At 37.2% G+C, this 21,979-nt stretch overlaps 2 protein-coding genes across 5 annotated transcripts in view; both read left to right on the forward strand.

Moving 5' to 3' along the window:
• The window catches only part of LOC308702727 (tripartite motif-containing protein 16-like), a 662,678-nt gene that overhangs the window by 614,504 nt on the left and 26,195 nt on the right, over nucleotides 1-21,979 (forward strand). The window lies entirely within an intron of this gene.
• tsen54 (TSEN54 tRNA splicing endonuclease subunit) lies at nucleotides 5,478-17,780 on the forward strand. Of its 4 annotated transcripts, none has more exons than XM_081385938.1 (12): nucleotides 5,478-5,578; nucleotides 7,690-7,848; nucleotides 7,931-7,994; nucleotides 8,876-8,959; nucleotides 9,160-9,258; nucleotides 9,465-9,517; nucleotides 9,627-9,731; nucleotides 11,515-12,056; nucleotides 13,609-13,669; nucleotides 13,835-13,948; nucleotides 16,339-16,521; nucleotides 16,739-17,780. In XM_081385938.1, exons 1-11 carry the CDS (start codon nucleotides 5,517-5,519, stop codon nucleotides 16,484-16,486), a joined length of 1,491 nt encoding a protein of 496 aa, XP_081242064.1. In that variant the 5' UTR covers nucleotides 5,478-5,516; the 3' UTR covers nucleotides 16,487-16,521; nucleotides 16,739-17,780. The 4 variants fall into 4 exon arrangements, with proteins under 4 accessions (XP_081242064.1, XP_081242065.1, XP_081242066.1 ...); XM_081385939.1 differs by having other exon boundaries at nucleotides 16,339-16,535; nucleotides 16,774-17,774; XM_081385940.1 differs by having other exon boundaries at nucleotides 16,774-17,774.

A 21,979-nucleotide genomic window follows, 5' to 3' on the forward strand; every position in this document is an offset into this window, starting at 1 on the left:
TTAGTGCTGAAGGAAGCAAAACTACCGGATGAGTCTGTGATGCTATGAAGGTAAATGATTTGTCCTTAGCGTGGCTTTGTTTGCTAATAGTTTCAATGGTGTCAGCTTCTGCACCGCAGACCTGTTTGCACAGGATCGACCCTTTAAAGGGACTGAGAGCCCTTTGATTTTCAGAATACTAAGAGGTTTCCTTTGCGTTGAAACTCACTGAAATAAACTGAAATTGATTCTATCAGATGGCAGCAGTACTTGAACCACCAACTGTTTGTTTTTGTAACCAGAGAGCTTGCAAAAAAATGGCCAAATCCATAATGAAGTGGATATTTTAACATCATATGTGATGCGATCTGGGAAAACCCACCACATGGTGAAATTTTACCTATTACAGGTTTTGATATCATATTTTTTTGTTTTTTTATTTATATCTGTTTTTCTGCACTAAACAAGGGAATTTTGCCAAGATATTTTCAGAGATAAGAGAAAAGATGTTATAGAATAATAATTTAATGGAAAAAAAAATTTGACAAAAAAACTGACATTCAAACTATTTTGGAATTTACTGAAAACGGCCCAGCGCGACATCCGACGGGTTTTCCCAGATCGCATCACATATGTATTTATATTCTGTATCTTTTTGAATAAAATCATAACATTTTATGCAAGGCATCAGGCATTTCCATCACACGAAAAGATCGACGCTACACTCGTTTAGGTGACTCACATCACACCTGCCCTGTATGTTGCTTTGTATAAAATTAAACAATATACAGCACAACAACGAATTTATATGAAATAAAAGCCCGCGATAAATAACTCAATCCCTGGGTTGTTACGTCTGATCCAGGATCTGGGTAACACAAGAAAACTACCCAAACACTGGGTTGTTACGTCTGACCCAGGATCTGGGTAACTCAAGAAAACTACCCAAACACTGGTTGTTATGTCTGACCCAGGATCTGGGTAACTCAAGAAAACTACCCAAACACTGGGTTGTTACATCTGACCCAGGATCTGGGTAACACAAGAAAACTACCCAAACACTGGGTTGTTACGTCTGACCCAGGATCTGGGTAACTCAAGAAAACTACCCAAACACTGGTTGTTACGTCTGACCCAGGATCTGGGTAACTCAAGAAAACTACCCAAACACTGGTTGTTACGTCTGACCCAGGATCTGGGTAACTCAAGAAAACTACCTAAACACTGGGTTGTTACGTCTGACCCAGGATCTGGGCAACACAAAAACTACCCAAATACTGAAAAATAACCGCAAAAATATGACCCAAAAGGCTCAACCCATGATTTGGGTAGAAAAAATAACCCAAGATTTTTTTAGAGTGAAGAAAAATGACACAAGATGTGCTTGAATGGGAAAGGATTTAAAATAACAAAGTAAGTCTGAGAAACACAAATTTACCCAAACTCTTTTCTTAATAAGACTAGAGTTGATAATCAAGTTAACCTTTTAATATGACCTCTCTGGCATTCTGTTTCACCACAGTGTTTTGCACATCAACGGTCTACACAAAAAGCGGGAAAAAAACCAACAGCTCTGCTGATTTTAGATGAGACAGACCCAATTCAGTGCATTAACCAGCGGATTAGAGAGTCACATACTATGAAAGACCTTCACACATCCCAGGACCCGGCAGTTAAGCGTTCCTGAATGGGCTGAAGAGAATCACACACAAAGCTTCAGCGTCACTTTTGGATCGGCGCAGGCGTTGTTTGACGTAACTGACCACAAATCTGTAAAGAACTGTATAAAGAACCATGTAAAATCTTTACACTGCCCATATTGCCTAAGTATTTCATGCAGCTGTAAATGATTAGATATCATAGGTTTTGCTTTGACACAACATTAACTCTGGGGCTCTTTTTCAAATTTTTTACCTCATCGGAATGGTATGAAACTTGGAAAAGATTTTGGCACTTGCTATGTGAACACACACACACACACACACACACACACACACACACACACACAAAATCATGGACATGATTCGAAAAAGTTAAATGGTCCTGAAAAAAAAATATTAAAAATGTTTTATCAAAAATGACGGCATTGGAAATGAATGGGAGTATATATATATATATATATATATATATATATACATATATGTTTTTTTTTTTGGACACGTGAAGAGCACCAGAGGGTTAAAACTATTCTTGCGCAGTAACACTGTTTTAAAGTGACACAAACATAATTCATCAAATGCATTGTTAATGAGTACTGATATTTTCCAACCGTAAATGTGATGAATCACTTTCTGGAAGATGATGTCATTAAGGAAGGGGACATTACAAAAGACTAAAGTGAAAAACTGATTATTTAAAACAAAACCGAGATAAACATTTCAAACAGACCCTTAAGCGCACTTTAGCATACTTTTTTACGGAAATATTATACTTTAAAAGAATATACTTAAAGCTGCGGTCCGCAGTTTTTCCTCTTTGTCGCCATCTCTGTTCGGAATCTGCAATTGCAGTTATTTGCGGAACTATCAACTTTACATGGGTTGTGCCTTGGCACGGCACAGCGCGGATGAATACAATGTTTTGAGGAGAATGTGCGGCTGTCAGTCACCGCCGGTCTGGATCCTGTCTTTCTCAATCACAGATTCTACTTTTTGGAAGTATGACCAACATAAGAATTTTCACCGGAAAATGTCGTCTAAACAAGTAACATCCACTTTTGTTCTGACCAACTAAGGGAAAAAAAGCATTGCAGTAAATCGCGCCGATTAAATCTAACGATCGCTTATCATATGTGGACAGATGTGACGTAATGACGCAAAGACATGCTCAAATTTCCCGCGGAAATTGACCAGTACCGCTGGAATTAAAAACATTATTACAAGCTTACCGTTTTGAATCGAGCTAAGGCAAGCAGATAAATCTGAACACTGGCTGGTGATGTAATTGCTCAAAAAATTATTTTGGATAATTTTTAACCCAAAAAAGCTACGGACTGCAGCTTTAAGTGCAAACTGAATGTAATGTTTTCGGACACAAATAACTGCATGTTAATTGCCATTAAATGAAAATGGGTTATAGTTATAGTACATCATTACATGTGTTTTCATAATTACTTGTCTTTGAAATATGGTTAAGTTACTGCTGAATGACAATCATTTATGGTAAACTAAAATTTCTGTTGAAACTTGTAAGTCATGTAACTGTATGACAATTTAGTACATTTAAAATATATTAACTTCAAATGTAATATCAAATAACATCTGATTCTGACAAACAATATCTTTAGTATGTTTGCCAAGACATCAGAATAAGTGCACTTCTTTACTAAAACACAGCAAAAGATTATTAAAACATAATGATTTAAAATGTACTGTAATGTGAAACGTTTAATTTGACATTATTTAAAAGTGTGTTAGTCGTGAAAGTGTCTTTCTCTTTAAGTGCACTCCTTTTATTTCACTAACAGCCTATTATATAAACCGCAAGTTGTTTAAAAATATACTTTTAAGATATGAAGTACACGACGAGCGCACACTAAATGCTTCTTTTTCACAAGAGGAGACCAGGAAAAATGAAGAAGCAACTTGAATACTTATTGATAAATATTCTTTATCTAAAGCAGTTTTTCATGAAATTAAGTTTTCTCAACTTAAATTATCACGTTTTATCGTGAAAAACGTGATAATTTAAGTTGAGAAAACTTCATTTCTTTAGGTGTTACCAAATTAAGTAATTTTTTAATAATAATTTTTTTTTTTTCTTAATTTTTTTGATCCAACTGTTCACTTTTTACAGTGTATATGACCCTGGATCACGAAACCAGTCACAAGTCGCACAGATATATTTGTGGCAATAGCCAACAATAGATATGGGTCAAAATTATCGTTTTGTTTTTTTAGTAAGTAAAGATCATGTTCCATGAAGATATTTTGTACATTTCTTACTGTAAATATAAAAAAACATGTATTTTTGTGAGTGAATGCAGCACAATCGCCAACATAAATGGACAACTTTAAAGGCGATTTTCTCAACGTTTTGATTTTTTTTACACCCTCAGATTCCAGATTTGTAGTTTTATCTCGGCCAAATATTGTCCTATCCTAACAATTTATTTGTTTGAATAATTTTTCTATTCAGCTTTCAGATGCTGTATAGATCTCAATTTAAAAAAATTTACGCATGTGATTGGTTTTGTGGTCCAGGGTCACATTTCACAATCACATTTCATATATACGTACAGAAAGTGTCATGCTGAGCCATGCATTTCTCTGCATGGGTGGCCTCGTTTGGTCAAGAGAGACACCACTGTCAGCTCAAGGCGTTTGTTTCCATGGCGAAGGGTAGGACTTGGGGAGCTATCTGGCTTACTGGAAGCGTGGTTTATTGTTGACTTTCAGGAAGGGGGTGGAGGAGCTGTGGTGGTGGTGGTGGTGGTGGCAGTGTTTTGGTTTGTGAGGTGTCTATCTCAGGTGCCTGAGCTGTGTGTGCCATTCAGGTCAAACAAAAGACAGCTGGATGTGTGATACGGACAAACACACGTCACCCTTCACACCTTTCACCTGATACCCCTGACAGCACTTCAGAGACCAGCCATAGGCAGTGCGCTTCATCAAAGAGTCAGGCACTGTGAACAGGCCAACAGAAATCAAGTGATGAAATAGTTAGTCTAAAAAATAGTTCACTCTCTTGTTGCATCATTGTTGTGGGCCATAGAAAGATAACTTTTACAGCTTTTTTCCACAAAAGTTGATCTGTTAAACTAAGGATTAGTTTACTTCAGAATTCAAATGTTCCTGATAATTTACTCACCCCCACGTCATCCAAGATGTTCTTGTCTTTCTTTCTTCAGTCAAAAAAAGAAATTAAGGTTTTTGAGGAAAACATTCCAGGATTTTTCTCCATATAGTGGACTTCAATGGGGTCCAACGGGTTGAAGGTCCAAATCTCAGTTTCAGTGCAGCTTCAAAGCCTCGACACGATCCCAGTCGAGAAATATGGGTCTTAGTGAAACGATCGGTCATTTTCTAAAATAAAATCAAATTTGTGGTTAGAAAGTATATAAATGTTTTTTTATTTTTTAAGAAAATGTTCAGAGAACATTCATAAATGGGATTACCTTAATGGGAACGTTTTTTTTTTGTTAGCTGGGTTTTTGAACTGTAGGACTTCAGTGGCCTACTTCTTTATATGTCATTTCATAATTACTTCTATTGTCTGTTGAACTATGGTGAAAAAAAGCATGAGGAACCATAAGTGCTAAAATGCAATTCGTTTCCAGGTTTTGGACTAAATAATAGCACAGCAGCATCCCTGCAGCACTCTCATGTGTCATTTAATATGTTAATACTGTACTTTAACCGTCTGTTTCTGTTTGTAACTTTCATCTGATTCTTTAACAAAACAAAACACCACAGTCTATATAGTAGCTATGTGCTGTGCTGCCATCTATTGGTAAAGGAGCACAATCGCATGTATAATCTACATTGATTGTATTCTTTGCGCACTAGGACCCCGAAACAACACAGGCAGCAGTAAACATGGCAGACAGAGACACATCCACAGATGCTCACAAACTCAATGTTTACCAGGAGCTACTCAGGTAACTGTCATCGTTTATTCATTGTAAAAACAGTTGTTTATTGTTTGTGCCGATATAGTTCATTTATTTGTTCGTGATCTGCAGTAACACAAGTGATGATTACCCTCGCGTCAATGTGCTGAAACCGAAGCACAGAACATGCGCTAGACAGCAGCAAACACCAGCGAAGCTTTCTAAACACACACACACTTCGTGAAACTTTGAAAACATTGCGAATCATTTATTTCGAATCAGTGATTCGTAGCAGCTAAGTCACGTGATTTCTGTAAACGAGGCTTCCTTTCATCATAAATGTTTCGAAATGTTTCAAAGTTTCAATTGGCTCTCCATAAAACAAACAAAACAAGCCCTACAATTTTTAAAAAAAATGACACATAGACCTATTATAATGCCTTTATAATTAATGGTATTTCATGATGAATTGATCATTCGTATGTCATAGAACACCTTCCATAAAACATATGCAATTAGTTTGAGTTTTAGTGAGAGTTTTCCTTGCATTTACACTGGTTTTTTTTTTTTAAAGAAATGTTTGTTTGCTATTTTTGGAGAAACGAAACTGTTCGAAACTTTGAGACCAGCGTGTGGCGTTTGGAGCGCTTCGAATCATTATGAATAATTTATTGATTCAGTTGATTCAAAGTTTCGAACAGTTTCGTTTCTCCCAAAACTAGCAAACAAACATGCAAAAGTTAGATCATGTGACACCTGGATATGACAGAAGATGTTCTCAGTTTAGAGAAATTTCTTTGTTTGCAGAATTTTATTATGACTCTGAATATATGAGGAACTCACATTTGTGTTCGTCCGATCACTGTCGCCCATATTCATGGGTGTTTCAGCTATGAACATTAAAATCCCTTAAAACACACATTAAACATTACACTATTTATTTCAAAAATTTCCAATAGTGGATATATGCATTACAGTAGAATTATGTCTTTCTTCTGAACCACGATGAACGAATGTCATTTCCCCAACGCCTCAGATAATGCATGCGATGTAATCATTGTGGTGGAAATTACATTGCTAACATTTAGAAATGAAGGCAGTACAAGTTATCACTCTGTAGTCTTGTTAAGGCTAATTGCATTGCTATGATAGGTGCATATCTTAAATGTGCACAAATAATATTTTCACCTTTAATTACTGCTTGATTGAAAATGATGCACAATAAAAATATTCTGATCTGAAATATTAACCTTATGTGTCTCATATTTCATTTTAAGCATGTTCTGGTGGAAATTACAGACATGGTAGTCATAATTTTTACGCAATCAGTATTGAAGTGTTTTTATTGTTTCAGTTTCAGTCTTTACTGTTTTATTTTTTATTTTTATAAAGTAAACAAAAGATTAACATTTATATTGTTAGTGATACTCAAAGATGAACACTTATTGTACCTGAAAAAAAAAATAGATTTACTTGACTATCCCTAAAACATTTGGTGAAAAAATCATGTTCAGATATGAGTATCAAATATGATCCCTCAGGCTTTTGAGGAACGTTTATCTGTTCATCTCTCAATCTCAATGTTCTAAAACCATAGAGCTTTGCCTTTGGACAAACTAAACATTAAATATCATCTTACTAAGATTGAGAGATATAGAGTGACAACTGATATTTATATCCATTTTATGTAAGTAGTCACTATACTGTAATAGAAATCTCATTGATTTACATGCTATTGATTTATAAGCTATCAGAATTTCATCTTACTTTTTGACCCTATAAATATCAGCAACTGCACCAAACTGCGTATTTTTCCTCAGTTTGGCCCTCTGAATAAAAGTGAGGTGTTTTGTTCTTCCACTAGAGTGAGCTTCAAACTCTCCCTATATCATACTATATGAGCCATAAAAGCCTGATGTGTCATATATATGACATAAAACATAAAACACTTTTGCATTTATTTCTTTTATACTTTGTCTAAAGGTTCAATAAATCGTTTCATTTCAAATAATGTTCTTTCAGACTATTATGTCATATGTCAGGTTTACAGGGTTCCGATTGTTAAGTCTGGATTTATGTTCTGTTACACATGCATTAGTTATATTTGCATATTAATTTTTTTTTGCATTTCTTTATATTTGTGTTGGCTTTGAATGCAGTCCATCAGAGCTGTTTGAGGCGAGGTCCCGGAGCCATAAGATACCAGTGAGGGGTCAGAAAGACTTCCTGCCCGATGGGTCCGAGAAACAGACGGCCCGTCTGCAGCAGAGTCTGGACGAGCACTGGACGCTCCTGGCCGAGGAGAGGGTGGAGAGACTGTGAGTGATGTCTTAAAAACACACGCTCACTTTCTGCACAGAAGAGCTAAGCTAAAGCTGATGCGCTTGTGTTTCCGCACAGAGGGAATCTAGTGAAAGCTGTCTGGACCCCTGAGGAAAGACTAGTGGAATTGCAGTCACCAGCAGTGAGTCCATGTCAAACATCAAATGAAACATCATCTCCATCTGGTCATTGTCAACTGTTTACATCTGGCGTTAAGATACGTTTCGGTCGATCGGATCACAAGTGGACGACGCTAAATACAGGTGTAAACGGAGTCTAAAACGTTATGAGCTTGTCCACTTTCGACCACTTACTTCGAAAACGCATTAGACTGGATTGCTTTCGTAGTGTAAACTCTCATGTGGTCGGATGCGTTCAAACAGCCACAAAAGACATCTACTCTCTGCCTACTGACCTAATGAGTAAACAATATGGGAAGATATTTCATGTGTTCTAGCTCAAGCACACCTGGTGCAACTAATGAAGCCCTTGATTAGTTGCATCAGGTGTGCTTGAGACTACACCTGTTTTGCAGATTTGTGCTTTTGTGAGGGATTCTCTTTAGGGGGTAGAATAATTTTTAGACTGCAGAAGTCATTAAAAAGTTGAATTTTCAGTTGAATTCTGGGGAAACCACTTGAAACATTTGTTGTGTTGAGCTATTGCCATTACCTTTGTTTGATTTGTTCATTGCAAACAGATGAAAGTCTGTAAATTTTGCCAATAAACCTGATTTGCAATGGGAGTTTTGATTACAGCTGTAAATTGCATGACCTTATTATTTTGTCCATTAGATTAGAGATCAAAAAAAAAAAAAAAAAACATACATTTACCCGCTCATAGATCCTCCCCTCGAAGAAATCAGGACAGAAGTGGTTGAAAGTGGACAAAAGAGACGGATTAAAACACCAGGAATTGTAAACAGTAATGTGTCTCTCTCGTCTACTTGCGATCCGATCGACCAAAACGCATCTTAATACCAGGTGTAAACAGGGCATTATAAATTATCATGTGTGTTTGCAGGGGAAATTTTGGCAGACGATGGGTTTTTCAGAGAGAGGGAAGCAGTACCTGCGTCCTGAAGAGGCTCTCTACCTCATGGAATGTGTGAGTGGACATATCATGCTATTATCTTTTATTATGGGAACTGTATATTTATGCAGTCTTCAGTGTCACATGATCCTTCAGAAATCATTCTAATATGCTAATTTGCTGCTCAAGAAACATTTCTGATTATCATCAGTGTTGAAAACGGCTTAGTATTTTTGTGTAAACTGTATCTTTGCAATGTTTTCTTCCTAATTCAGGGCAATGTGCAGGTGTTTTACCGGGACCTTCCGTTGTCCATTCAGGAGGGATATGAGCGCTTTCTCTCTAGTGAGACTGTGACTCTTCATCAGTATCAGGTTTGTCTCCTGATGAGAAAACTCTCTTCTTAAAGGTGCACTCAGTATTTTTTGCTGTTAAAAATATTTTGCACTTTTGACAAATGTTTAAAATAATATACATAGTCAGCGTCAGAAGAAAATTCCAAACCACTGGAACAAAGAAGAGCAAAACGTACCGTAAACATATACTGATTCATAAGTGTAATTTGTCTTCCTTCATTTAGGTTTTTGGACATTTGAAAAGGCTTGGGTATGTTGTGAACAGATTTGACCCCAGGTAAAAATCACGTACTTATCCTCAGCACAATCAATTGCGTTGGCGTGTACCGAAATTATATCATCAGATATTTCACTACAGTGTCCAATAAAAGTCGTCTTTCACACAGTTCAGTCCCATCCACATATGAGAGACAGCTGAATCTGCCGGCATCATCGTGGGACAAGCAGAGAAAACAGCTGAAGAGGAAACGCTCTCAAAGTCCTGTATCCAGGTACACCTCATGTCTTTTTCAGCTCCTGGAAAATTTTGGATTATGATTTTTATTTTTAGGTGTGTATAGAGCGGTAATACATACATACAATTTACATACTCTATTAGGTACTCAAGGTACTTAACATGAGATTGGCAGAAACTGTGTGTGTGTTATGTGCCCTTTAAAGCGAAATCGAACGAATTGGTGTGACGTCATTTAGAACAAAATCAAGGCAAAACAAATTTGTTTAGTGTTCATTTCGGGAGTTTGAAACAGCTTGCCAACACCTTCGAACTACCGATGGTCTGTGGCGATGATGTAATTGGCTCTGAAACTTCAATTATAATTTTATTGTTTATAGTTTAACCCACTATTGTTTATAGTTTAACCCACGGGGAAAACACTCGAACCGTGGCAACAATTTAAAAGCAGCCTGACTTGGTAACGCTGGCCGCAATGAACACTTTTCATTCATGGTCACGTTTTGCTTTAAACGTGACAGTCGTTATAGATTCTGTTTAATTGTGCTGGAGCATTTTTTGAATTTGAGGGGCATTTTTGTCTATTTTGGTGGCATTTTTGCCCCAAGCCCCTGTTAAATTTTCCAACTACTCTACTTAACCTTCTGCTGCTCTTCGCATGTCGGTCAAAAATTACAGATTTTTTTTTTTGTTTATTTCAATGAAATTTATTTACTATATTTTAGTTTGATGATGTTTTTTATTTAATATTTTGTATTTTAGTGGATTTTTATAGTACAAAATTATATTTACGATGTATTTATAATCCATTTATTCACGTTTTGAGCATAGACCTGAAAATTTAATTTCCAACTTAAACTGTTATGAAAAATGCACAAAAATACTATTTTAAATTTTGATATGAAATATATATTTTCAAAAACACATTTTACTCTAAAACTGCAAGAAAATCCAAGCCATAAATCGAAACGATTTGTTTCAAATTTGAGCTTGATTTAAAAAAAAGAAAAAAAAGAAAGAGCTTTCAGACAGATTTTGTTTGGCTGCAGTACCAAACGTTTCCACTAGATGAAATTCGTCTGCCATTAATTTCCAATGCCGTAATTTTGATCACAAGGACCACAAGTGGGACTATTTTTTTCAGGACCATTTAACTTTTCCGAATCATGTCCATGATTTATTTATTTTTTTCACATAGCAAGTGCCAAAACCTTTACCAAGTTTCGTACATTTCCGTTAAAGTAAAAAATAAAAAAATAAAAAAATAAACCAATACTTTTTCGGTCAAAAGTGACCGAAGAGCATTAAGTTCTAACTGTAAAAAAATATGACCGTAGTGTCCTTGACGTCACCCGTAGGTTTCTGAAGAGCATTTTTGAAGCCTAAAGTGGGCGGAGCCGACGTCGAGGTGACGTGACGGCTAACAGACAGCAGACAAATGGCTAATGACAGCAGCGGCAATCCACCTATCACTCAAGTGGCCACGCCCTTAATTATGCAGAAATGTAAGGCTTAATATAATTTAAACAGATGAGTTATAAAGAAAATTCACCGCCCTCGCAGTTGTCATGAAGGGCAAAATTAGCTATATAGACCAAAACCACCTTTTGTACCAGGCTGTAAAATTTTCTTTTTTCTGCTGTAAAGTTGGGCATTTTAACATGGAGGATATATGGGATTGACTCTCTTTTGGAGCCTGCCTCTAGCGGCCAGTCAATGAATTGCAGTTTAAGTCACTTCCGTGTTGGTTTCAAAAGAGAGACCGGAAGGTTGCCGCTTAGTTCTTATTCCCTATTCTCATCTGTCTTGATCGGCCTCAGTGACAAACAGAACACGTCACCAGTGGAGAAGACGACAGCCGAAGACCAAAGTGACGAGCTAGTAAAGAGCAGCGAATCGCCCCTGCAGTCCGCCGATGCCTCGGACAGGACGTGGTGGATGGAGAGGGATATCCAGCCTCCACCTCCTCAAGCCCAGAGCGCAGCTCCTCGCTGGGACTTCAGCAGCATCTCTTTCCCAGACCTGGGCTCTCGCAGGAGCCGCTCCGTGTGCCTGGCATCCCCAGACCGTAGCCTATTACCCGGCGCTCTGGAGGTGGGCGACTGTGACGTGGCTCCATGGCTCAGCAGACTCAACATGAAGCAGGAGAAGCTGTCACGCCGGGACAGGGAGCGGCAGAGAGAGCACGATCGCTACCGCAGGGATGTTAACAGCGACCGAGAGGTGCGGTGCTGCAGGAACTGGGTGGAGTATTTCCAGCTGCTGGAGGACAGGAGGAGACGGCGACAGAAGGACAGACCCGCGCATCTGTGGGAGAGGGAGGTGACGCCGCTCACTCAGCCCGGCCAGTGCGCCTCGCACCGTAAGAAAACACTTGTTCAGTAGACATGCAATGACTAGATTCCTAAACAAAGTGTCAGAACGAACCTTGACCTCCATTGTTTGGTCAAACAGATATCCTGTCTCAAACTCACAAGACCTGATGGGGCCACTCAAACTCACAGATGCCGTTCTGTTTGGTAGGGCTGTGAAACAATTAATGTGTGTGTATATATATATATATATATATATATATATATATATATATATATATATATATATATATATATTATACATGCAAATATTTCTTAAATATATACATGCATGTGTGTGTATTTATATTTACAAAATAATTATACACAGCGCACACACATATACGACGATGAATCGTTTCACAGCCCTACTTGGTTTAGAAAATACATTTCACTTTAATGTGTTAGTTTTTTTGTTCTCCGTGATTAAATGCATCAGCAGTCTGAGCATAATATCTGGTGAAGCTGACATAAGAATAAAGAAGCATTTGGTTATTCTTTCTAATAAGGTTTATTACATGACTGTATCAAAAAAAAAAAAAAAAAAAAAAAAGATTCAATTTGTTAATATTAGTTAGTGAATATGATTTCACAATAAACAATAATTGTTTATAGTATTTATTAATCTAGTTTAATAATAAATGTATATTACTTTTCTAAATGGAAAAAAGAAAGAAATGTAAATACATTTAGCAATAAATTTATAAAATAAATTGGTATTAACAGGTATTTTAGTATTGTTTATACACTGTCATAATACTTTGAATTAGCTTTTATTTTATTTTATTTTTATTTAATTTGTTTAATTTCAGTATTTTAATTATATGCTTTGTTTTTACATTTTTTATGTTGTTTTTTTGCCATTTCTATATATCCTTAATTTATTTTTATTTCTGCTTCAGTTTTAGTAATTTTTGTACTTCTTTATTTCAGTTAACTGCAAAGGTTACATTATTAGTTACGTTTTTTTTTTTTTTTTTTATAGCTGTAGTTTTAGACAACAACAACAACAACCAAACAAGTAATAAATTGTTAAATGAAGAAATATAATATAATATAATATAATATAATATAATATAATATAATATAATATAATATAATATAATAACAGTGATAATATCATGTTAGTTCATAATACATTGAGTAATAGTAATTTATAGTTTAAATGTTAAAAAATTTATTTGTTTATAAATTAACCAAGATTGATATTTATTGTTCATTGTAAGTTCATGATACCGGATGCATTAAGCAATTGTATTGTTAATGTTATTTAAAGGGTTAGTTTCAATGTAATTTATTTATACTATGTACAAATTATAATTTAATTATTATGTAAAAAATGAGATATGTGTGAAATGCATTTTTAGTAGTTAAAATAGGTTTGTAATGATGTTTTTAATTATTCTACGGTGAGGTTTCAGTGTCAAACAGATCAAAACTAGATGATTAGGTTTAATATATGATCTTGGTTTTTGTGCTTAGAAAATGTAATGTTTGTGAAAGATGCGTGTCATTGCCTCACTCTCATGTGACATTCATCTGTTTTGTATTATCATGGTGCAGGTGAACTGCTGGACCAGATCAGCATTGTCAAGTCTTCGAGCTGGTCTGAGGGAGTTTCCAGGTGAATAAGCCCACATTTACTGTCCTGTAGCCGTATCATATTCAGGGATGAAATGAATCGCTGTCAGAGTAAACCTGGTAGCTTTCTCCCGAAATTGACAGAGAAGTCAAATAAGCCTTTGAGATGATTGAACTGCTGTTTTAAACAAACTGTATTTTTTGTCAGATTGTCCCCGTCAGACCAGTGGAAGATTAGTTTTGATGTTTACCAGCCGGACACGGTGGCGGAGTTTAAAAAGAGCCATCCTGGAAAGCCGTACAGCCGCATGTGTGTCTGCAGGTAAACATACACTGATACACAATACACTGAAATTAGTCCAGCCATTCATTACGTGCTTTAATGGTTGTCTTTTTCCTGCTGTGTTGGTTTTGTTATTTTGCCTTAGTTATACAGTGTCTGGATCACACAGACTGCTGATTCATGCTGGAAAACTGGTTTTCATGATTTTGCAGGACTTAGCAACGACATGGAATAAGCATAAAGTCATAAAAATGTTTGAAATGTGCTATTTGGCCTCATAATATGACCCGTCTGTGATGTTTTTACCCTTTAAAAAATTTTTTAGGATTAAACATAACAAATTTAGTAATAACCGGATATACTGATTTTTTTTTTTTTTTTTTTTTTACAGCTCAAATAAATACAAAAGTTTTAAAGTCCCCCTGTGGCAAAAATCAAGCTTTTAATGTTGTTTATATGTCTATGTTTAAATGTCATTTTGGTGATCAAAGATGAATTTTAAATGGATATAATTATAGACTACAGGGGGACCCTTAACAGAAGAAATAATGTAAATGCTAATTATTAGCTTCACAGTTTTGCTCTTAAATCCTCTCAAATATTATAGTGGTGGTCATGAATAGTAATTTAACTATAAGGCCAAATCTATAGCAAAAAAATCACTTTTGAAATGGCTATAACGTTTGAAACCTTTGTCATAGAAACAAAAGTCTTAGTACATGTAATTTGCTGATCACATTCAATATCTTACATTAAGACTTCAACCGTTACAGTAGTGGCCATTTTGAAATGTTCTGTATGCAGTTTTTTCACCACTCCGCCTTTAAATTTGGTCCAATTCTGACCAAAATGTCAGAATTTTTTTGTACCTTTTTCTTCACAAAAAAAAGAAAGAAAAGTTAACGATGTTGACCCAAAATCCAGTTAGATGTTATAGAGCTGGTAAGTCCCGCCCCTTCCGCTAACCCCACTGGACCTCTAGGTTGAAAAATCGTCAATGCAAGTGAATGGGAGAAAATAATTATTTTCTGGTCCTGTTTGAATTTTGCCATGAATGTGAACATATGTTGTCTGTGAATTTTTTATATAACTTTTCGTGTGAAGAATGCTACAGTTTAGCGGGTAGAAGTTTGATACGGTTAGACTTTGTGTGAGAGCACTTTGTGGACTACAACTCTTCGCTGCTTTCGACGCGTTTGAAACGTCACCACCACTCGCACACGGACACTAGCTCACGGATCCCGCTAAACATGGCTGTGTCTTTGGTGCACTTCACCGCCTTATTTCAGGGAGAGGACAAAATCGTTGAGCGTGGCGAAAACCACGGGTAAGTCAACTTTATGGGGTGACGTCACATAGGCGACATGTAGTCTTTCTCGTTATGTCTTTTCCACAACTGCTAGCCGAAGAATCATACCATATACTGTCGAACTCGTAACATGAAAAATTATATAAAAAATTCACAGACAACATATGTTCACATTCATGGCACAATTCAAACGGGACCAGAAAATAATTATTTTCTCCCATTCACTTGCATTGACGGTTTTTCAACCTAGAGGTCCAGCGGAGGTTTTACGGATGGGCGGGACTTACCAGCTCTATATCCTGCCCAAACTTTGATCAATCGAAACAAACTTGGTACACTTTGTCAGCACCCAGATCTGAGGGTATATCCGTAAGTTGGGAAAACCAAGCACATTACGAAAAATTTTTCACATAAATTTTGAAATCTTTATCAGAAAGTCAAGATCTTGGTGTCTGCAGGTTCGAATCCCTCTACCAAATTTGCCAAGATCAGACAAATTGCCTGTCCACCATTTTGAAATTTGGCATAAATTGCAATATCTTTTAAACGATTTGACATTATCGGCAACAAATTAGGTAGGGATCATTGACAGCGTGTCCTTAAGGTACCTGAGGAGTTTGATCACAGCGCCACCTAGTGTTCCAGAGATATAAGGATTTTTGCAAAAAAGGCATAACTTTTGAAAACATTGTTCAACTTTTGTTTTCTGAACCTTGACAGCTGGGGGAAAGCATGTCTTCCCTGTGCCGCCCAGTGTCAAGCGACAAGCACAAAGTAAAATAACACTTTTTCATGTAAAAAATGCTCCACTTTTAAATTAAGCAAACCAGGGTGTATGAGTGGCATGCTGTGTAAAGCAACAGGTTAGCGGTTTAAAGACTGTTTGATCAAATCCAGTCTAAAGCAAGTGTTAAGCCTTGTGAATTTTGCAAGGTTCATAAAGTTCCTTAAATAAAGTATATGTCCATCAATGTCAGTAATGGCCTTATTAAGTGCTTGTCCCCGTAATTGCTGCTTTCAGCTATATTTATTATTATTAACATGTGACAAGAAATTTGTACAGTCTGAAAAGGTCCTGATCTGAGCATGCCAACTGATTTATGTCTTCGTTCATTGACAGTTTTGACGGTCCCGTGCCAGATCTGCATGTCATGAAGCAGCTGTCCTTCCAAAGTGGAGATGTCCCAGTAACGTTTGCAGTGGTGGATCATGGTGACATCTCTTTTTACTGCTTCAAGGATTTCAAACTTCCAACAGATGTGTATTAAAGGAGCATTTCTAAAACTGAACTGAAAAAAAAAGGGTATTTATCTCAGGGTATTAAAAGTTAGTTCACTCAAAAATGAAAATTCTGTCATCTTTTGCTCACCCTCATGTCACTCCAAGAATGTGGGTAATCAAACGGTTCCCATTGACTTTCATTGTATTTTTTGATTTCCACTGGACAATGGGAATCCATGGGAACAAAAAATGGTTTGATTAACAACATTCTTCAAAATATCTTCTTTTGTGTTTCACAGAAGAAAGAAAGCCATATAGGTTTGAACGACATGAGGGTGAGTAAATGGTGGCAGAATTTACATTTTTGGGTGAACTAACCCTTTAATTACATTTTAATAAAAAACTGTTGAGTTTTTCAGGTGCAAGTTAAGCCAAAACTCTACACCAGCATTTATGTCATGAAAATGTCTATTGTTTGGACAGAAAACATTAAAGCCTACTTTGGTAGGTTAATTATGTATTGTCTTCAGGACCATCTCTACTGGTTGGATTTCATTAAAATTGTTTTTTATTGAAGAAACATTTAATTGAAAAAGCTTTCAGGGTATCATGTTTAATTTTTGTTTTTGGCTTTGTTTGTGTACTCCATATTGGCAATAATATATGGATATCTTGGTTCACATATATTGGTGATGGTGGTTCTTCATCATTCTCTGCTTATTCATTACTGTACTTCAGTGGAAAGGCCGCCACAATACACATATCCTGTTAAGAATGGGATAGATAGATGAGCATTTCAAATGGTCAAAGTTTGGCATTGTAATTAAACGAATAACACAATAGAACAATCTGTTTTATCTGATGTTTATCAATAACAGCGTATATCTGGGTCCTGCCATGTTTGTGAATCCACACACCCAGATCTCTGCATCTGCATTCTTGGATGAGTTTCCAAGTTAAAATTGCATTTTGAGTTTGATCTGTTTATTTAGCTAGAGCCGTCAATCAATAAAAAATTGGGACCCACTTTATATTAAGTGTCTTAAACTATGTATGTACTAAACTACTCATTTGACACAATGCACTTATTGTGTAAATACTAGTGCTGTCAAACCGATTAATCGTATCAACATAAAAGTTTGTAAATATCTATAAATAATTTGTGTGTGTGTATATACAGTGGGTACGGAAAGTATTCAGACCCCCTTACATTTTTCACTCTTTGTTATATTGCAGCCATTTGCGAAAATCATTTGTTCCTTTTTTTTCCTCATTATTGTACACACAGCACCCCATATTGACAGAAAAACACAGAATTGTTGACATTTTTGCACATTTATTAAAAAAGAAAAACTGAAATATCACATGGTCCTAAGTATTCAGACCCTTTGCTGTGACACTCATATATTTAACTCAGGTGCTGTCCATTTCTTCTGATCATCCTTGAGATGGTTCTACACCTTCATTTGAGTCCAGCTGTGTTTGATTATACTGACTGGACTTGATTAGGAAAGCCACACACCTGTCTATATAAGACCTTACAGCTCACAGTGCTGTCAGAGCAAATGAGAATCATGAGGTCAAAGGAACTGCCTGAAGAGACAGAATTGTGGCAAGGCACAGATCTGGCCAAGGTTACAAAAAATTTCTGCTGCGCTTAAGGTTCATAAGAGCACAGTGGCCTCCATAATCCTTAAATGGAAGACGTTTGGGACGACCAGAACCCTTCCTAGAGCTGGCCGTCCGGCCAAACTGAGCTATCGGGGAGAAGAGCCATGGTGAGAGAGGTAAAGAAGAACCCAAAGATCACTGTGGCTGAGCTCCAGAGATGCAGTCGGGAGATGGGAGAAAGTTGTAGTAAGTCAACCATCACTGCAGCCATCCACCAGTCGGGGCTTTATGGCAGAGTGGCCCGACGGAAGCCTCTCCTCAGTGCAAGACACATGAAAGCACACCTGAAGAACTCCAAGATGGTGATAAATAAGATTCTCTCGTCTGATGAGACCAAGATAGAACTTTTTGGCCTTAATTCTAAGCGGTATGTGTGGAGAAAACCAGGCACTGCTCATCACCTGTCCAATACAGTCTCAACAGTGAAGCATGGTGGTGGCAGCATCATGCTGTGGGGGTGTTTTTCAGCTGCAGGGACAGGGCGACTGGTTGCAATTGAGGGAAAGATGAATGCGGCCAAGTACAGGGATATTCTGGACGAAAACCTTCTCCAGAGTGCTCTGGACCTCAGACTGGGCCGAAGGGTCACCTTCCAACAAGACAATGACCCTAAGCACACAGGTAAAATAACGAAGGAGTGGCTTCACAACAACTCCGTGACTGTTCTTGAATGGTCCAGCCAGAGCCCTGACTTAAACCCAATTGAGCATCTCTGGAGAGACCTGAAAATGGCTGTCCACCAACGTTTACGATCCAACCTGACAGAACTGGAGAGGATCTGCAAGGAAGAATGGCAGAGGATACCCAAATCCAGGTGTGAAAAACTTGTTGCATCTTTCCCAAAAAGACTCATGGCTGTATTAGATCAATAGCAGCACAATTGTTTAACAAAACAACATCAACACTATAAGTGCATTGTACCCAACAATAATTATTATGTAAGTCCATAGTAGTTAAAGACACCTGATACAAATTGGGGCCAAAAACGATAATCAATTTAATTTTGTTAAATGTTGTTTAATTAAATTACCCACATATACGCTCATAATAGTTTAAACTGACATAGTAAAGCGCTATTAGCGTTGAAGCCCCAGTGAAACTGCACACCACCTTATCTGACACTTCTACCCTAGTTATTCACTCCGTCAGTATGCCTTTGGAAAGCTATACTGAGTCAATAAAGCATTACCCACTACACCAACAGCTGAAGTGGTGATATAAGATAGAATTCAATTACAGTTGTGTACATTTTGATGTCACTGCATGGACAGAGTCATACAGGTGAATATGAATCACAGTAGATCTACATCATGATTGTATATGAATGGCTGATTAGGTTGTCAGTAAGCAGACTTCTCATTTCACATTCATCTGTCAGTGTCATGAACTGCTGTTTCAGAGGAATCAGGCATTAGATTACACTCATAATCCTCGTAAACGCTGGCACAATAGACTGACCACATGTGTCTGTGATTCTTATGTCACATAATGCATAATTCAATAAGATTTTTAATAATAAAAAAAATCATTTGTATTTTGTTGTTTCTTAATAAAAACAAAACAACTGTTTTTTTTTTTTGTACAGCAGTGGTATTTTAGTATCATTGATATACTATTATAGTTTTTTTTCTATTATAGTACTATTATAGTGGCAACTAGCTGAAATAAAATAAGTTTAAGTGTCTTTATACACTGCTCAAAAAAATTAAGGGAACACTTAAACAACACAATGTAACTCCAAGTCAATCACACTTCTGTGAAATGAAACTGTCCACTTAGGAAGCAACACTGATTGACAATCAATTTCACATGCTGTTGTGCGAATGGAATAGACGACCGGTGGAAATTATAGGCAATTAGCAAGACACCCCCAATAAAGGAGTGGTTCTGCAGGTGGTGACCACAGACCACTTCTCAGTTCCTATGCTTTCTGGCTGATGTTTTGGTCACTTTTGAATGCTGGCGGTGCTTTCACTCTAGTGGTAGCATGAGATGGAGTCTACAACCCACACAAGTGGCTCAGGTAGTGCAGCTCATCCAGGATGGCACATCAATGCGAGCTGTGGCAAGAAGGTTTGCTGTGTCTGTCAGGATAGTGTCCAGAGCATGGAGGCGCTACCAGGAGACAGGCCAGTACATCAGGAGACGTGGAGGAGGCCATAGGAGGGCAACAACCCAGCAGCAGGACCGCTACCTCCGCCTTTTTGCAAGGAGGAGCAGGAGGAACACTGCCAGAGCCCTGCAAAATGACCTCCAGTAGGCCACAAATGTGCATGTGTCTGCTCAAACGGTCAGAAACAGACTCCATGAGGGTGGTATGAGGGCCCGACGTCCACAGGTGGGGGTTGTGCTTACAGCCCAACACCGTGCAGGACGTTTGGCATTTGCCAGAGAACGCCAAGATTGGCAAATTCGCCACTGGCGCCCTGTGCTCTTCACAGATGAAAGCAGGCAGCAGAACGTTGTCCATGGCGTCTCCAGACTCTGTCACGTCTGTCACATGTGCTCAGTGTGAACCTGCTTTCATGAGGGGTTTATGTACATTTTAGGGTTTTTGATGTCACCAACCCGGGAAGAAGCTCGTTGTAGTCCCTATCAGCGGCTTGTTGGAGTCCTTAAAAAGCGACTTCTGTAAAAGAAAATATCTCCCTTTGCATTGAACTTTGCAGATTTTGTTGATGCTCAAAAATTACACACTAACTAAAGTTAAAAAAGTGAAATCATAATCAAGGACCGCTTTAAGATAAATCGCTTGTGGTATTCCTCAATTGTAAGTCGTTTAGGATAAAGCATCTGCTAAATGAATAAAACAACACTGTACGGTACAAGGGCTCTGAATGAAGTATTGAACAAAGGTCTAGACTCACTCACTGCGGTTTGTTTGCATTTGCACCAGTGGGTTTTGTTGCATCTCTTATATGTCTGTTTGATGTTACATGCACAGGTGAATATAGCATATAAATCATGGTTGACAATTAACTTTATTTAAATCTGATCAAGTTCTGTTCAAGCAAACTAAATAATAATGGTCTGGAAAAGAATAGTGTCAAAATGATTCTGTTTAGAACAAAGACCCCTTATAAATCCACAACACAAAGCATGTATATTAATGACATATAGGTATGACATCAGCAGTTTGAATAGGTTTTTGAATTTTTTTTCTGCCACACACTAAGAACACGAGAGGAGGTTGGACATGCTTTTCATTTACACTATATAAATGTGACCTAATGACAGCCATCTGTTCAATACTGCATCTCTATTCGACTATTTGCCATGGATCTCCAGTGGCTAATATTTTATCTTGCCTCAGTCGGTAAGTCGGTTCTTAAATGTCTAACTGTTTCTGTTGTTGTGTTGTGCAGTTTTGCCCCTGGTGTTTGAGGATGAGTGTATGTCATGTAGTCACATGACAGATGAATTTGCACAAAAATACTGCAGTTTGGTTTGATCCAGAGCCTTTTGATTTGATATGTATATTTAATTTTGCTATCTACACTTATGAAAAATAAGTGAGCTTAATTGCATTCACTTGTAGTGTATGTCAGATCTTAAGTATATTTAAAAAAACTACTTGCTGATAATATGAATAAAATAAAAGGCCACTTAAGTGCACTTAAAGAGAGACTCATATGTTTCTTAACACACTTAAAGTAACACTAAGTAACTTTTCAACCTTCATAATATATTTCCAAAACCCTTGTGATGGTACATCGACTTAAATTAGGTTGAATGACACATCTGCCATAGCCTGACGGGGTTTGTATAGTTTTTAATCGTACTTTTAAACTTCGGGGTTCGGGTAGTAACACCCGCGAGAACAAAAAGAACTACAAAATTCGACTGCTTTACGGCATAGGCTACCTCAC

Source organism: Scardinius erythrophthalmus, assembly GCF_964197995.2.
Source record: "Scardinius erythrophthalmus genome assembly, chromosome: 1".
Classification (NCBI taxonomy): Eukaryota; Metazoa; Chordata; class Actinopteri; order Cypriniformes; family Leuciscidae; genus Scardinius; species Scardinius erythrophthalmus.

Coding starts and splice junctions, on each gene's coding strand:
- tsen54 (XM_081385937.1), top strand. CDS start 5,517: ATGGCAGACAGAGACACATCCACAGATGCTCACAAACTCAATGTTTAC. Junction 13,670..13,834: donor TGGTCTGAGGGAGTTTCCAG/GTGAATAAGCCC, acceptor ATTTTTTGTCAG/ATTGTCCCCGTCAGACCAGT. Junction 13,949..16,338: donor AGCCGCATGTGTGTCTGCAG/GTAAACATACAC, acceptor GTTCATTGACAG/TTTTGACGGTCCCGTGCCAG.